The sequence below is a fragment of the Vitis riparia genome, chromosome 11, assembly GCF_004353265.1.
Source record: "Vitis riparia cultivar Riparia Gloire de Montpellier isolate 1030 chromosome 11, EGFV_Vit.rip_1.0, whole genome shotgun sequence".
In the NCBI taxonomy this organism is placed as follows: domain Eukaryota; kingdom Viridiplantae; phylum Streptophyta; class Magnoliopsida; order Vitales; family Vitaceae; genus Vitis; species Vitis riparia.
In genome coordinates, this window is record NC_048441.1 from 17,830,022 (window position 1) to 17,847,018 (window position 16,997).

The 16,997-nt window shown below is 37.4% G+C and overlaps 5 protein-coding genes across 6 annotated transcripts; 2 read left to right on the forward strand and 3 right to left on the reverse strand.

Annotated features, from left to right (window-relative positions):
- Nucleotides 1-605: 605 nt before the first annotated feature.
- On the forward strand, nucleotides 606-3,145 carry LOC117924654 (thiamine phosphate phosphatase-like protein). 2 transcript variants are annotated; one of them, XM_034843350.1, is made up of 4 exons: nucleotides 606-848; nucleotides 1,053-1,174; nucleotides 1,258-1,459; nucleotides 2,434-3,145. In XM_034843350.1, exons 1-4 carry the CDS (start codon nucleotides 711-713, stop codon nucleotides 2,773-2,775), a joined length of 804 nt encoding a protein of 267 aa, XP_034699241.1. In that variant the 5' UTR covers nucleotides 606-710; the 3' UTR covers nucleotides 2,776-3,145. The 2 variants fall into 2 exon arrangements, with proteins under 2 accessions (XP_034699241.1, XP_034699242.1); XM_034843351.1 differs by having other exon boundaries at nucleotides 761-848; nucleotides 1,058-1,174.
- A 287-nt stretch (nucleotides 3,146-3,432) lies between these two features.
- LOC117925180 (mitochondrial carrier protein CoAc2) lies at nucleotides 3,433-7,185 on the forward strand. Its single transcript, XM_034844098.1, has 7 exons — nucleotides 3,433-4,012; nucleotides 5,514-5,599; nucleotides 5,728-5,935; nucleotides 6,008-6,134; nucleotides 6,229-6,413; nucleotides 6,505-6,627; nucleotides 6,707-7,185. The coding sequence occupies exons 1-7, from the start codon at nucleotides 3,854-3,856 to the stop codon at nucleotides 6,842-6,844; spliced, it is 1,026 nt and encodes a 341-aa protein (XP_034699989.1). The 5' UTR covers nucleotides 3,433-3,853; the 3' UTR covers nucleotides 6,845-7,185.
- LOC117925179 (pentatricopeptide repeat-containing protein At2g15690, mitochondrial-like) lies at nucleotides 7,164-8,988 on the reverse strand. The gene has a single exon (XM_034844097.1). The coding sequence runs from the start codon at nucleotides 8,780-8,782 to the stop codon at nucleotides 7,346-7,348; it is 1,437 nt and encodes a 478-aa protein (XP_034699988.1). The 5' UTR covers nucleotides 8,783-8,988; the 3' UTR covers nucleotides 7,164-7,345.
- A 1,688-nt stretch (nucleotides 8,989-10,676) lies between these two features.
- LOC117925118 (serine acetyltransferase 5) lies at nucleotides 10,677-11,869 on the reverse strand. The gene has a single exon (XM_034843987.1). The coding sequence runs from the start codon at nucleotides 11,792-11,794 to the stop codon at nucleotides 10,874-10,876; it is 921 nt and encodes a 306-aa protein (XP_034699878.1). The 5' UTR covers nucleotides 11,795-11,869; the 3' UTR covers nucleotides 10,677-10,873.
- Nucleotides 11,870-12,686: 817 nt separating this feature from the next.
- On the reverse strand, nucleotides 12,687-15,582 carry LOC117925117 (protein EFFECTOR OF TRANSCRIPTION 2-like). The gene is made up of 3 exons (XM_034843985.1): nucleotides 15,389-15,582; nucleotides 14,246-14,617; nucleotides 12,687-14,032 (listed from the first exon to the last, which is right to left on the reverse strand). The coding sequence occupies exons 1-3, from the start codon at nucleotides 15,476-15,478 to the stop codon at nucleotides 12,812-12,814; spliced, it is 1,683 nt and encodes a 560-aa protein (XP_034699876.1). The 5' UTR covers nucleotides 15,479-15,582; the 3' UTR covers nucleotides 12,687-12,811.
- Nucleotides 15,583-16,997: the final 1,415 nt, after the last annotated feature.

Genomic DNA, 16,997 nt, shown 5'->3' on the forward strand with positions numbered 1-16,997 from the left:
AATTTCCTTAAAGTTTGTTTCTTACAATTTTCCTTTAAAAAATATTTTATTTAACATAAATATATAAATTTTTATGGGAATGCATGTAGGCCAAATTATTTTCTTAAAATTTAAAGGAAAATATGAATATATATATATATATATATATATAATTTTAAAACAGTCGAAAAATTTTATTAAGGATAATTTGTACAAAAAAATAATTTTAATCTGACAATGAAAAGTAAAGAAAATTGTAAAACCATCGTCTGCGTTTTAAAATCATAGTTACTAACTGTGGTTTTATGGTTATTATAATAAAATATATTTTTTATGGTTATTATGATAAAGAATATTTTAAAAATAATATTAAAATCATAATACTATTAAAACAGGATGGATAAAAAATAATTTTGAAACCATAGTTAATATTTATGATTTTAAGGAAAATTGTAAAACTATATTCTTTAAGGATATTTATGAAACTTTTTACAATAACCAATGGTGGTTTTTTACACTTAAAAAAAAAATTTATGTAGATGCTTACGTGGATATATAAGATTAGTTTGATAAATATTTTGAGATGAATACTATTATTACCATTTTTTTCAACAAATAGATTATTTTGGACTTAACTCGTACAATCTCTTCCGGTCCAATTGAAAAGAATCAAAAGATCCTTTGAAGTAACGGCGTGGCTGCGGCTGGAAAATCATCTCCGGTTGTGAAAAATGACCGGAATAGTGGTGCTGTTCGACTTCGATCGGACGATAATTGACGGCGACAGCGACAAATGGGTGGTAGTGGAGATGGGTCTGACCCAATCGTTCCAGCAGTTGCGCTCCATCTTGCCTTGGAACACTCTCATGGTTTGTCCTCTGATCATTCCTCTTCTCAATCTTTCGACAAGTTTCTAGTAATTCTGTTCTCTTTCATTTTGGCTTTTTTTTATATTGTAAAAGAAAAGAAAAGAAAAGAAAAGAACAGAACATTGTTGGTTTTTTCTTTTCCTAAATTTTTCTTGGCAACCAAACGGATCCTTTATTGAACAGTGGGTTTGTAAATATTGATAGGATAGGATGTTGCACGAGCTGCACTCACAGGGGAGAACAATTGAGGAAATTGAGGAGTGTTTGAAAAGGGTCGCAATAAATCCAAGAATCGCGGCGGCCATTAAAGCAGCCCATGATTTTGGGTATGTTTCTTTATGGTTGTGGCTTCATTATTCTTTGCTTTTTATTGATAATTGAAATTATACTAACAATGAGGTTATTTCAGATGTGATTTAAAGGTAGTTAGCGATGCCAATAACTTCTATATTGAGACAATCTTGAAACATCATGGGTTATCAGGATTTTTTTCGGAAATTTACACAAATCCAACCTCTGTGGATGAAGTAGGAAGGCTAAGGATCTTCCCTTACCGTGATTTCACATTAGCTCCTCATGGTTGCAGTCTATGCCCTTATAACATGTGCAAGGTATGTCAGACAAATCGATTTTTGTTATGTTCTTTTTCATGCACTGATTATTCTCTTATGTTTTGTTGTTTAGGGAAAAAAATCCTGTAATCTTGTTATGATCTCCTAATTGGTTAATTGATTTGTTGATTGGTTGTGAGGGATGAAATTGAGCTTGCTAAACATATTTATACATCTAATTCAGGATGAGATGATGCCATTTGTTCCTTTTCTAACAGATGGGGTTCATTCTGTGAATTGATTTTGCTTCTTGTAATGATCTCTCTCTATGATGAGGGCCTATGACTGGAAACTTTTCTTTTCCTCGTCCCTTGAGAGTTTAGGAGGCTAATTCTTAGAAAGTAAACCAGTGGTTCTCTGTGTCTCTGTCTCTTTGTCTCTCTCGCTCCCTCCCTCCCTCCCTCCCTCTCTTTCATGTCCATTGATAGGAGGGCTAATTCTATAGAAAGAAATCTAGCAGTTACCAACCATGTTTACATGAATTACAATCAGTCAATCTCTCTCTCTCTCCCTCCCTCTCTTTTGTGTGAATGCCCAACCCATAAAACTTCTTTCCCTTTTGTGTCCATTGATAGGATGGCTAATTCTATGGAGAGAAAACCAGCAGTTGCCAACCATGTTTACTTGAATTACAATCAGTCAGTCCATCTCTCTCTTTCTCTCCCCTCTGAATGAGGGCCTAACACATAAAACTTCTTTCCCTTTTGTGTCCATTGATAGTTAGGGCTTAGGAGGGCTAATTCTATGAAAAAGAAAACTAGTAATTACCAACCATGTCTACAGAGATTACAATCAGTCCTCCATCACCCTCCTTTCATTGATGTATTCTTGGGGTTCTTACCAGTTCCTAGGCATGCCATGCATTTTGAAAGTTTGTGGAGATGTGGTCAGTCCATTATATTTTCAATAACATTTGAACCTACAAAAGCTACTGTTTCTTAAATCGAAAGTTCTAATAGTGGTTTCCACAACAGGGTCTTGTGATTGAGCAGATACGTGCTGCTGCTTCTGAAAACGGGAAGAAAAGATTCATCTATGTTGGAGATGGGAAAGGTGACTTCTGCCCAAGTTTGAAGCTGGGACATGGAGACTATGTGATGCCAAGGAAAAATTATCCTCTATGGAATCTCATTTGCGGTGACCCCATGCTCATCAAGGCACAAGTCCTTGAATGGAGTGATGGAGAGGAGCTGGAGAAGGTGCTACTCCACCTTATCGACACAATCTCCATTGAAGAGAACATCAGCAATGGGACTTCTACTCAATCTAAATCATCCCAATCACAAGTTTCAGAGAATGCAGGGTCCCACCCATGAAGCAAATCATCAAACACCCCCTAATCCTCGCTAGCGACTCATCTAGAGATGGTCTGACTGCGTCAACTGTCAAGTGATGATCAAAACAACAAATACAGATAAGCCTTTCTGGTTTGGGAACCTGTTTCAGGAATTTGCTCTACCCAGCTTACAGGTTGTTGGGTATGCCCACGTGGTCAAAAGTAAGCCACATTGTCAATTCTGTATCATTGTTCCTGGGTCATCTAAGTGGTAGGTGTACTTGTATTTTTTGTCACAGACAGAATTCAAAATGGTATGCAACTCTGAGGGCCATTCATGTTGTGACATTTCATATTTTTAGGTTTTGCTGACACTTTTACTAAGATATACTTGGAAAAGTTTTTGGGAACCATTTTTCAAAATCTTGAATTTTCAGTCGAATTATTTGGTTCTTGGTTTATAAAAGGAAGAAAAAATTGGATATAAAATATTTTATTAAAATAGAATCTTCATATTTAATATTAAAAAAAATAAGATAATGTTTTTCTTTAATTTATTTCTAATAATTATTTTTTTGTGTATTAATAATATTTATATTTATTAGGATTATTAGACCTTTTTTTTTTTACAACTTTATTTTGTTTTTTTTCTCCCTGTCCCTCATGAAGTCTCTTCCAACACGAAAAACAAATCCATATTTTTTACTTCACATAAAATTATGTAAAATATTTTTGAGTCAAGAAAAATTGTTGGTTTCCCAAAAAAATAAAAATGGTATAGTTCAAGATTGTGAATTGGGGATCAATTTGGGGTCAGCCATTGGATGGGTGAAACACGACTCTTTCAATTAAACAATTCATTTTGGTGGCGCCCGCCAACCCGATATCTCTTCTAAGAATTTTGAGACACTCTTGGAATCTCTGAAAGTCTTGGCCTTTCTCTGACTCGTCAGCTGTCCTAAACATATAAAACCCACGAATCGATCAAAGCCCACCACCAGAAACGTTTCAATTCTTCTCCCCTTTGCCCATTTCTGCTGCTGCAACAATTACTCACACAATTCAAAGCGGTCTTTGAAAATCTCTGTGCCCCATTTCTCTCTTCCAAGCGGTCTTCAATGGAGAAGAACAGAGAAGGAGGAGAGAGGGGCATGCTGTTGGATGGGCTCAGAGATTCCATGCCGGTGTATGTAAAGGAGCTAGTTGCTGGGGGTGTCGCTGGTGGTTTTGCTAAGACCATGGTTGCTCCACTCGAGCGTGTCAAGATTTTGTTTCAGGTGCCAGTTCTTTGTTCTTCTTTCACTTTCTTGATTTGGCTTCCTGGGTTTGTGGGTTCTCCTTTTTCCTTTGATGGGCTGTTGTCAGAAATCATTCTGATTTTAGGTTTCAATGGCTTTATTAGAGTGGATGATTCCAATTGTTTGGAATTTGGTGGTAGTTTGTGCAGGAGTGGATCTTGAAGTTCTTGAATGGGTCCCAATTGTGATGATATATCTTTTTATTAATTTCCTTTGAGGTTTTATCTGACTTCACCTCTTCAAGACCTCACAAAGAATTTAGTTTATTGGGCGAATTTTAGGGCCAATCATGCTGTGTAAATTGAGGAAAAACTGAGCGAAAAAATAAACCCCAATCATATAACAAAAAATGTACTGGAAATGCATGGAAGGAGATGGCATTTGTGGCTTGTTGAGGAACTGAATATAGGGTTCCTTGATTTGGGGAGATTATCTTGTACATTTTGATAGATGTGTGAAGCTGATAGAATGCGAAATGAACTTGAAAGATGTTTCACTGAATGGATTAGTCTGTTCACACTTGGTGGTTTTTGTTGGAAAAAATTCTGAAAATTGTTGGTAATTTTGGTTGAGGCTGGGTCTTTGTTGAGTTCTTGGGGATTGTGAATTTATAGTTTTGAAACATTTGTTTCATATGTTTTTTGCTATTGAAAGAGTTCTCTTCTATGAATTATCTTTGCAACCCTTAAGGCCTATTGGTTTCTCTTTAGTAGTTCTATTATGGAGGGATTCTAGCAATCCGGATGGAAGGTGTTCTTTAAGATTCTGCAATGTGGGTTTATTGGGATCATAGGATTAGGAGGAGAAACAGTTGAAAAACTTGATGTTTTTGTGCCAGGAATTGTGGATGCAGTGGTCAATTTTAGAAAAATAGTTATACTTGCAGGTTGTAAGAGGATGCTGGAACTGGGGAAAGAAACAGAAACAATATCAAGTTTAAAGGGATTTATATGGAGGAAGAAGAGCTCGATTTTTGTTTTTCCTGTTGTTTGTGGTCAAGACTGTGTTTTGACCATATGGGTTGAGTTGGGTTTACCGTTTAACCGCCAAGAAGTCTAACCCAAACTCGAACCCAATCCAACCAAACATGAACTCAATCCTTCCCAAATCCACCAAGAAAATTAATTGATGTCCTGGGGCAAGCTTAATCGTAAACAGTCTGGGTCTCACAGCCAAGCCAAACTGAACAAGAACCTGAGGATTCTCATAACAATTCAGTGATGAACATCATAGTTTACTTAATATTTTTCTTCTTCTTTCCCCTTGCCAATGCTGTTGCTCACTCTGTTCAGGCTTATTCATATCTCAATTTTGATAAATACAGATGTATAGAACACTGAATCTCTAATTTATCATTGGTCCTCTCTTTGTATGTATGAATACTTTGAACTGTAGACTTCATATTGCCATTGAACACAATCTTTTAAGTTCGATTAAGTTTGAAGATGACTGGAAATTATTTTTGAACTTTTTTTGTCAGACCAGAAAAGCAGAATTTCAAAGCATAGGGCTGTTGGGATCCTTTAGAAAGATTGCAAAAACAGAAGGGGTGCTGGGTTTTTACAGGTGGAAATCTGAATCTCTTTTTCGTCTCTCTTTTTCTACTTAATTTGATCCTGGGGTCATTATCATTCATGTGAAAGTATTGCTTTTGGCCCTCAATAATCTCTATATCACGTGGGACTTGTATCCAGAGGGAATGGAGCAAGTGTTGCTCGAATTGTTCCTTATGCAGCGCTGCATTATATGGCTTATGAGCAATACCGGCGATGGATCATACTCAATTTCCCTGACATTAGAAGAGGGCCAGTACTCGATCTCATGGCAGGATCATTTGCAGGAGGAACTGCTGTGCTTTTTACATACCCTCTTGATCTAGTTCGGACCAAATTGGCTTACCAGGTAAAGAACTTAAACCGATTCTTTCTCAATGCTTGAATGGAGAACATGAGTAAGTTGTTTATGATTTTGCAGGTTGTTGGATCAACAAAGCTGAACATCAAAGGGATAGTCCATGCAGAACAGGCTTACAGAGGAATCCTTGATTGTTTCTCAAAGACCTACAGAGAAGCCGGTGTAAGAGGGCTCTATCGCGGTGGGGGTAGGTATTAAGTTTTTCCATGTCTTTGCTAATTGCTTGCATCAAGTACTATGGTAACTGTGTCTCCATTAACAGATTTAAATACTGTTCTCAGCTCCAGCACTCTATGGCATCTTCCCATATTCTGGTTTGAAGTTCTACTTCTACGAGGAGATGAAAAGCCATGTGCCTGAGAAACACAAGAAAGACATAACAGTGAAACTAGCATGCGGCTCCGTCGCAGGCTTACTGGGTCAGACATTAACTTACCCTCTTGATGTTGTTAGGCGGCAAATGCAGGTAAGTTACTGCAATTGTCTGAGTCACTGAATCTAAACATTTTCAGAAATAAAGATCAAACTAATAAAGAGAAAAGGAATCATCTTAATAGGTCCAACGGCTGTCAGCATCACACATTGGAGATGTGAAAGGAACAATGGAAACCCTTGTTTCAATAGCTCAAACACAAGGATGGAAGCAGCTATTTTCAGGGCTGAGCATCAACTACTTGAAGGTGGGGAAAATTGCTATTTAGTTTGTCGTACCAGTCCTTCCGTGTGTTGGGCATCTAAGTGTTTGTTCTTGTATTTCAGGTTGTACCATCAGTGGCAATTGGGTTTACAGTCTATGATATAATGAAATCATGGCTGCAAGTTCCATCGCGAGATGACAATCTAATAGAAGTGGTGACAAACAAGAGGAATAGCCAACCATCATCACTGCACTCGTGACATTAGATCCCTTTTTCAACGGGAAAAAACATTCTTAAAGGTCATTGTTGATTTTTCTTTGCCCTGTAGGTTGTCATTTAAATCTCTCCCATATTTTTTCTCAGGGCATTTCTGATTTGTATATTCAATTCTTTAAGCTCTACCCTAGCATAGATGTAGGTCAAATCTCCCATTCTAATAAAGCTCAGAGGAGAGGGAGTCACAGATTTTACAAGGAGAAATACTTGATGTAGCAAAGGTCATTGATTAGAATGATGAAGAATGCTTTCCCTACAGCAATTCCGAATGTAGCAAAGGTTATGGGAAATATGGATATAGCTTATGCTGACCCATTGAATTTATTCCAATGTAATGGATGTTCAAATTTCAGTACAAACATAAGGATTGTAAGATCAAAAGAAATCCAGACATTTACAAAGATCAACTCCCATAAACAGCATTGGATTACACCAACTGCAAGGGGAAACAAATTATTGTGGCAACGTTAAGAGTGATACACCTTTACCAGTAATCCCCACAAGAGCATTTGCCGTCCTTGAAGTGATGAAACCGCTTATTATCCCTAACAATTAGCTCCCTCCCAACAATCTTTGACATAATTTTTATTGCATTGTGGCAATCGCCACAAATTCGAAGATTCTTAATGATCCTGAGAGGTGTTCTAGCTGGAGTACTGATCAGGCCATATGCAATTGCTAATCGCTCGCTGTGATAGAGCAAGGCCTGTTCTTTTGCCTCCTGATCAATGTCATGAAGCACATATCTTGTGTCAGGGACATAACCGGCTTCTCTCATCTGCCCATTCAATCCTTTTAATTTCTCATACGCATCTCCCTTGTAAGGATTTGTGCTCCGGTATTCACTGACCCTGTTCTTGCCCTCAAGCATGTTGACTGCCAACTGCTTTTTCTGTGGTGGCGTTGGGATCTTGTCCGTGATGGCCTTAGAGGGATCAAGAGCAGCCAACATCTCCTCGGCCCGGTCTTCAAGCTCGATAGCTCCATGTATTCGAGCAAAATTTCTCAATGCCTCCCAAACTTCTGCAGTGGGTTCAATTGGCATTTTATCAACAAACTCCTCTGCTTCGTTGATATGACCAAATTTCCCAAGAACATCTATAACTCCTAGATAATGCTCTATCCCTGGTATAATTCCACACTCTTTCTTCATCAATTCGAAGTACATTAATCCTTCTTCTACACTACCACACGCTGACAACACTGCCACAAAAGTCTCTCCAACCGGACGCAACCCCACCTTCCTCATTCGCTCAAACAACAACAATCCATCCCTTCCCTGCCCATTCGCAGCATACCCATTTATCATTAAATGCCACGAACTCATATTCCGTTCGCGCATTCTATCAAACACCCTGCGCGCATCTCTCATACTCCCACACCTCCCATACATTTCAATCAATTTATTATTCAATTCAACATCCCCACCGAATTTCGACCTCGCCAACAAGTCATGAACCCTTCTCCCTACTTCAAGCGATTTCGTTTTCCCACACGAACTCAACATTGCACAAAAAACCCCATACTCAGCACAAACACCTTGACCCATATACTCAACAGCTTCTCTAATCTTCCCCTCTTCGCACAACCCCATCAGATCAACCCCAGAATGTACTACCGTGAAGTTTTCGGTTTGTGGGTAGTTGGCATTCTGAGTGTTGAGCTGAGTACCAGTCAGGTTTTGACCATTGTGTTGTTTCGGAGGGTGTGTGCTGTTGGTTTGGCGGCGGAAGACTCGGGGCTTATTAGTGGGTTGGTGGTTGGGAAGAGCGTAGGTGCAGAGAAGTTTTGGAGGGGGGTTTTGAGGAGAAGAAGAGATGGGCTTGAGAGGTAAGGCAGAAGAGTGAGCGGGGATTCGAGCCTTGAAATTGGAAGTGATTATGGAGTTTCCAGTGCGATTGAGGGACATCAGAGACGCCATTGCTGGTTGAATCAAAAGTAATTGAGTTGGTGTTTGATGCTTTATATGGAAATAAGCATCCCAAAACGACGTCTTCTTCTATTGGTTTGAATCAAAGTGAGAAGGTGAAGCCAAGCCCGACGATGGAAGAAGCTGCAACCTGATTCGACACACAGGTTCCCCAAGGGGGAAGATACAAGTGTTTATAAATGCACTAAACGACGCCGTTTTAAGAGTCGTAGAATGAAAGGGAAATCACAACGATGTCGTTGGAAGCGACATAATTAGACCATGCCTATGAGAGAAATATATATGAAAAATGCATTTATTATAAAAATGAAAATTCATTTTTTTTTATTAAAAATTCTCATTTTAGGAATGAAGATATAAGGGCGTATAAGCGTGTATACCCACAAATTTTATGGCTAATAAAAAATATGAATAATAAAAAAGCAAGTAAATTTAATATATTGATTTCTAAAAATTTTGTGGACGTTTTTCTTGTTGACTTTAATTCCCAAGTAGCAATCACACATTTTTTTTTTATTGGTTTAATTAATGCTTTGTGATTTTGAAATTGAGAAGACTCTTTTGAAGTTTGTTGATCTCTAAGGCCTCGATTAAAAAAAGAGGGCAAAATTTGTGTCTATAGGCTGTTAAATGAAAAATATATGGTTTTGGAAACCTATATAATTAAAATATGAGATCTGTCTAGTAATGAGAAAAATATTATATGTTTTATACACTATTTACTGTTCATATTTACATTTTCAAAATTACTCTTTAAATCTCCCTCATCCGAAAAACACAAGAAGCAAAAAAAAGCAATTTTTTTTTTTTTTTTTTTTTCCTTGTGGTTTTGTATGGATTTTCTCGGAAATCAAACGAGGATGAATTTTCTCGGAAATCGAATAGGGACTGGAGACCCCTAGAATAGATCTAGAAAACACATGGAGAAAAAGAAAAAACAATTTTTTTTGTTTTCCTTGAGGGTTTTGCATAGATTTTTACGGAAATCAAATGAGGATGAATTTTCTCAGAAATCGAATGGAGGATGGAGAGCCCTAGAACAGATCCAGAAAACACAGGGAACAAAAAAAAAAAAAATCAATTTTTTTGGTTTTCCTCGAGGGTTTTTGCATGGATTTTCTCGGAAATCAAACAAGGATGAATTTTCCGGAAATCGAATGGGGGATGGATTTTCTTGGGGATCAAACAAGAATTTTTTTTGCTTCCGCGGTCGCCCCCATTCGATTTTCGGGAAAATTCATCATCGTTTGATTTATGAGAAAATTCATGCAAAACCCCCGAGGGAAAAAAAAAAATTACTTTTGTTTGCTCCTTGTATTTTTCGGATGAAGGAGTCTTAAAAGGGTAATTTCGAAAATGTAAATATGAATAATAAATAATACAATAAACATATAATATTTTTTTGGTTACCTCGTATCATATTTCAATTATATGATTTTCAAAACCATATATTTCCCGCGTAACAGCCTATGACTGTCTCAACGCCAACACGTCACTCATGAGCCTGCCGGGTCCAGACACACCTAATTCGACAGGCAAGACAAAAATCAAGCAAATCTGCAAATGGTCAGACTCATACTTGATGGCTATCCAATAATGGTGATCACTAAGCCTACTTGTTGCGGAAATTAGAAATGAAAAAAGGCATCGACTGCTGCACCACTAAGAGGGGTATGGAGCCACAAAAAGTAGAAAAATTGGCTTAGAAGTCATCCACCAAGAAAGAAAAATTGAGAGATTGCGGAAAATTAGCTCCATTATCTATGCTGGTGGGAGGGTGCTCCAGCAACTGAAAATAATATATAAAATACCTGAGTTGTTTTTCCATGTATTTACTATTCACTGCCTTTCATGGCTGGAAAGCAAAAAATACCCAATTCCAGAATTGATAGAATATTGCTGTAAGTATTAACACAAGTACAATAAATATGTTCATAGTAACAACATAAGAAGAAGAAGAGGAAGAGGAAGACTTTTATATATGAGAGTAGTGTATTTTCAATACCCGAATTCCCAAACCCAGACAACAGTTTGAGATCATATGAAAAGAAGTGGTAGTAGTAAAACTTGGATGAAAATCAATTAGATGATATAATCTGACCACTCAGAAATGAACGATGTATGATCCATCGATTCACCAGGCACGTCCTCATGCCTCGCAGGCTTCTCTTTCCCTCCCACTAGCCTCGCCGGATTCCCAACCGCCGTTGTCCTCGCCGGCACATCGATCAGCACCACCGACCCCGCTCCTATCTTCGCTCCCTCCCCGATCTTTATGTTCCCCAAAATCGTTGCTCCCGCTCCAATCAGAACTCCATCTCCGATTTTTGGATGGCGGTCACCGCCGGCCTTGCCAGTGCCGCCGAGCGTCACGTGATGCAGAATCGATACATTGTTACCGATCACCGCCGTCTCTCCGACCACCACTCCGGTGGCGTGATCAAACAGAATCCCCTTCCCAATCCTCGCCGCCGGGTGGATATCCACCGCGAACACGTCAGCAATCCGCGACTGAAGCGCGAGCGCGAGCGGCCGCCTCATCTGAGTCCAGAGCCTGTGAGCCACTCTGTGAGCCTGACAAGCCAGAAAACCCTTGTAATTCAGGAGACAATGCGAGAACGACACGCAGGCCGGGTCACGCATATGATTGGCGCGTAGATCGGCGACGGTGGCGGATCGCAGCTCCGCATCTTTGGAGAAGGTATCCAGGAATAGATCGTAGAGAAGAGTAGAGAGCAGAGTCGAGGAGCAGAGCTTGTTGCCGAGGTGAAACGAGAGAGAGCGTTCGAGGGACGAGTGAGAGAGAATCGTTGAGTAGAGGTAACTCGCGAGTGCGGGTTCCGACTCAGCGTCTCGACGCGCTTCGGCTTTGATCTGAGTCCAAAGCCAGGCCTCGTCTTCTCCAGACTCAGTGGCCGGCAGTATCGAAGGGTGCCGAAGTTCTCCAGCAGGCATAGTGAGGACGTCGATTTGATTACACAAACGATGGAGGTTTCCGTTCATCCCTTATCTTCTCCGAGAGGTTTAAAACGAGGTGGGTTTGTTGGGAGACGTGGCAAGACTGGTAGTCTGGTATTGAACCTAAATACACACTTTTAATTTCAAGAAATTTATATTAAAGTAAATAGTTATAATTGATTATTATTTATTCTCGCTCTCTCTCTCTCTCTCTCTCTCTTTTTTTCAAAGATAAATGAGAGTTTTTATAACTAATTTTATCTAAAAACCTTACGATTTTAAGTTTTCTTTTAGTTTTTATCGCCCAACAGACTAAAAAACCACAACAAACAACAAACTAGGAGTCGAACATGTGATTTAAAAATATTAATAATAGAAAATTATTTTTAAAACTTTCTAATACTGTTTAATCGTTACTCTTTGAAAACAATTTTAAAAATTAAATAAAATAAAAAACAATTTTGAGAGAATAAATAAAAGTTATTTTCATTAATTTTTAAAGCAAAAAACGCTTTAGCAATATTTTCTAAAACCGTTTTTAAGTTAAAGAATAAAAGGTAGTTTAAATTTCAAAATATATGGTCAAACATGTTCTAAATTATCCAAAATGGTTATGAAGAATACTAAAAATGAGTTTGACACGTAAAAAATGTTTATAGTATTTTTAATACTTCAAATATTTTTATTTTTTAAATATTATAAAAATTATAAACACTTCTCAAAATCACTGTTAACCACATTTAAGAGTTTGTTTGACAATGATTATAAGAAGAACTTTTAATATTTCTAATATTTGAAAATTTTTATCATTAAGTATTGAAAATGCTAGAAACTCTTTTTAAAATTACTTCCAAACGCACTTTAAAATTGCGGTTTGACAACAATTCTAAAAAATATTTTTAATATTTCTACCATTTAAAATCTTTTATCTTTCAAGTATTAAAAAGGTTATAAATACTTAATAAAATCATTGCACGCATTACAGTAAGATTATACAACATGCTACAAATCACAACATCATTGGTTTGTTTACTTCTCATAAATAGTAGGGAGTGGTAACTCTCATAGCCTCATCCCCTTGTGCTGCTCACACCTCTTCCTTCCATGGGCAGGGACTCTGCTGCACACAGATCCATTCCGTAGGAGTACGCCACATAAAGTTGTTTCTGATCCAAACCAAGAGGAGGAACAATTGACCCTCATGCCTTTGTGCTGCCAACATCTCTTGTTTCCTTCCACTGGTTGTCTCTTGCAGAGAGAACCATCACCTAAGGTCATCCCACAGGTTGAAGTATGGTTATAATTCGAGTTGTTATAAGTGATGAATCCTGAACCCATATCCAAAGCATGGGATTTGTCTTCGCTTGCTAGCGTAGAGATGAGGCTGTTGATCCTCATTCCTTTATGCTCCTCACACCTTTTTCTTCCTGCAACAGCCAGTCTTTTGCAGAAAATCCCATGGCCTAAATCCACTCCACAAGTAATACCGTAGTCCGTGTTGGAAAAAGACCTGCAGTCTGGGAGAACTTGGGGCTGCAACTTGCTTTCATATGTGTGATGGGATTTCCCTACTGTGGAGTTTGAAATTGAAACGTTGGTTCTCATTCCTTTATGCTCTTCACACCTTTTCCTCCCTAGAACTGGTTGCCTTTTACAAGGAAAGCCATCATCCAAGATAACTCCACAAATAATGGTGAAGTCCTTATTCACAGGACATTTGCCCCCAACCAGTTGAAAATTCACTGTATAGCCATAACTCTGGGCACTGTGACCTTCAGACTCTCGGTTTAAATCAACCATTTGTGGTTTCCTTTCTACAATCGGCTTTGAGAAGGAGCTCTTCGTCTTCATTCCTTTGTGTTCAGCGCACCTCTTTCTTCCTTCAACTGGTGGCCTTTCACAAATTGTTCCATCACCTAAAGCCACCCCACAAGTACTATTATAGTTACCAGTAACACCAACTCTGTCTAAGACTAATCGTGGCTGTGATCTGCCAAATTTGAAAACTCGGGAAAGCAGAGAATTGATGTCCTGATCAGTACTGAGCCCATTCTCCTGCAAAAATGGCTTGCTAGCTTTGATTATGATGCCCACTTGCTTCTGGCCAAGCATTTGAAACTTCCTAGTAATACTAGGAAATAGGGGAGTGCTTGAAGAAGTTTTCTCAAGTTTCCTGAGGACATCACTGGGGCGACGTGCACCATTACTGCCTTTGTTCCATGCATAATCAAATGTCTTGAGCAGCCGAGATTCTGTTCTCTCAGCATCCCTCTTGCTTTCTATCTGTTTCAACATTCAAGACAGCAAATGAGAAGGATAAATTAGAAATTCCAGAATAACATGCAAAAATTTGCTAATAGGCCTAGTAGGCAAATGATTACAAATCAATTCATTGTCATCCATACCCTCAGCCCGTGTTTGTGTATATATATATCTATGATTATCTTCTATGACCAAGAAATTTCATGCCATTTCATACAAGAAAGATAAACTTACTGGAGCCCATCTAAAGACGATGGAGTAACCTCTTGAGAATATGCCTTCAAACAATCCAGACCCTCTTTGGAGAGGCATATTCTTACAGTTATTTGGGTTACCAGTTGAGTCAACTTTAGCCAAATGAGCACCTGAACGACCATAATGCTGGAGCCTTGCCCTAATATCTTCGGCTTGTCCAAGGTAAACCACAACAATGTGAGCAGGGTCAAGCTTGCCAACCTCACGCCCTAAACCAGTGGGAGACACGCTTATGCCAAGCTCATACACTCCTGGACAATGACAGCATAAGGGGAGGTTGTGAACTCTGTATCTCTCTGCTCCTTCCTTCCTCGACGAATGGTCTTCCCAATCAGAAGGCCCAACAAGAATCTGAGCATAAAAATATGTCCGATGTACCCGAAATGAAAATTAAAGGAAAATAATAAACATCAGCAATTCAGGAAGTCAAAGTGAATTCTTAACTACAGAAAATATTTAGTTGTTAAAAGGATTTATAACACAAAACCATGACATAACATGGGGCAATCAGCTTCTGAAAGTCATAAATCCTGGAAATTTATATATTTGGGATTATTACAGCTACTATTTTTACCATCTTGTTGGGAATCTTCACTTACTTTCAAATGATGTAATTTTTCTTTAAGTTTAGCCCCTACATACTTTGAAATTTCAGTCAAATTGGGTAAATTTGCCAGATTTTCCAGTGTGCCAAACACTATCCTATTCACTCTTCAATACTTCCCTCCGCAAACAAACATCTCAAAAATGCTACTCCGAAACAAATGGGCAAAACCCCCACAAAGCCGACACTTGAAATTTGCTTCAAAAACTAAAGGATGAGGAAAAAAAATCTGATCAAAGGAGTACAGAAACATCTACATATACGTCCCAAATTCGAGCCCAATTGTTGACACCAAAAGACACATGCTTCAGAAATACGATCTAAAACAAAGGGGGGCAAAACCCCTCAAAATCATTACTTGAAAAAAGCTTATAATCTAAAGAATGAGAAAAATTATGATCAAATGAGTCAATCCCAATTGTTTAAAAACCAAAATAAAAAGCAAAGCAGTAACAGAAGCCCAGTTACAAACCCTGATCTTTACACATACATAGACGAGACAGAGAGAGGGATTAAACCTTCCATTTGGTGAACTCAGAGTCGTGTTTGGTGCGTTTACAATCTTCCCTCTTCAACCTGGAGACGATGGGTGGCTCAGTCGTCACCATTGCCACCCGAGGCAAAACGACAATGCGCCTGTGGTTTTGATCTTGGAAGACCACAACGCCGGAGCCCCTCCGGTCGGGAGGTTCCTCTCACCAAAGCTACTACGTGTCACACGATTTAATTGGAAATAAGGCAAGGATATGGACCCAAAAGTTTGAACCGAGTTTTATCATTTATGTGATATTTTTAATCATCTTATTTTGTCTTTAGAATTTTGCAAAATTAAAATTCGATCTGCTATTTTTCATATATTATTTATTATTTTATTTTTTTCTTTATATTTTAATCTCATTTATTTGTATCATAATTTATAGTTGTATGCTCCGTCAACAAACACATTGTTTCTATATATAGATATATAGTCCTCAATTTAAGTTTTCGATAACACTTCACAATTTTTTTTCCATTTATTTTTTAAACACATCTTACACCAAACCTTTTAATAACTTCCTTTGTGTATATATATATAAACAAAAAAAAACATAAAACACCTCAAAATCATTATTGAAATAAAGATTTATTCACAAAAATCATAAGAAATTTTTAAAAAACTATTTTCACAAAAAGTTTATTAAATATATTTTTTCTATATTTTTCTTTTCTAAAAACTCTAAAAGTATCAAGGAAAAAAATTTGTTAAAAAAATGGTTTTTTTTTTTATGTTTGGCATAATTTTGATCCATTTTATAAAATTGGAAACATTTATATGATACATTTGATAAAGCAATGTAGATCTCTTGGGAAATTGTACATGACAGGTGGCACCCCTATTGCAGAAGTGATGGATGCCAAACATCTTTTTTGGAGCTACCAGCCTACCCTGGCATCTAAAAGCAAAGGTTAAAAGGTGGAAGAGCGTCTCTACATTTTCCACTATTTCTTCTTTTGGCTACAGACTCGAAAACAACATGGCCATGCCGGTGTGTGAATGTGAAGTCCAGTGTCCTTTTCTGCTTCACTTATTCAATGTTCAATCTTCACCTCATTCCTCTCCACCCATCTCGCAAAGTCCTCAAATAATCACTACCCACAAAAGTCCTCCTTTTTCCATAATTATTGATGGTCCATTGAGGCTAATTTTATTATAAAAAAACGATGAGGAGATAACGGGTTGGTGTTTTTGAAAACTGTTCTGAAAAATAGTTTTTAACAACAGTATTTTTGTGTTTTCATAAGAAAAAAAATTATGTTTGGGAATTGAATTTTGGAAAATTCTCAAAAACAAAAAAAAACATGTTCGATTAAATTAATATTTTTTTTAAAAAAAATAAATAAAATCAAAAACATGTTTAAAAGTTATTTTTTTAATTAATAAAGTATTTTCTTCCATTAATTTGATATTATAAATATATAAATAATTTTCATATGCATAATTCATTTAAATTTTAAAAAAAAAAATTATTTCATTTTGAAAATTTTACACTAGTTATAATTTTCTTAAGCAAATAATGACTTTTTAACCATGTATAAGTATATTAATTTCAATAATTTAAGGAAGAAGAAAGGATTTGGAATGGGGGT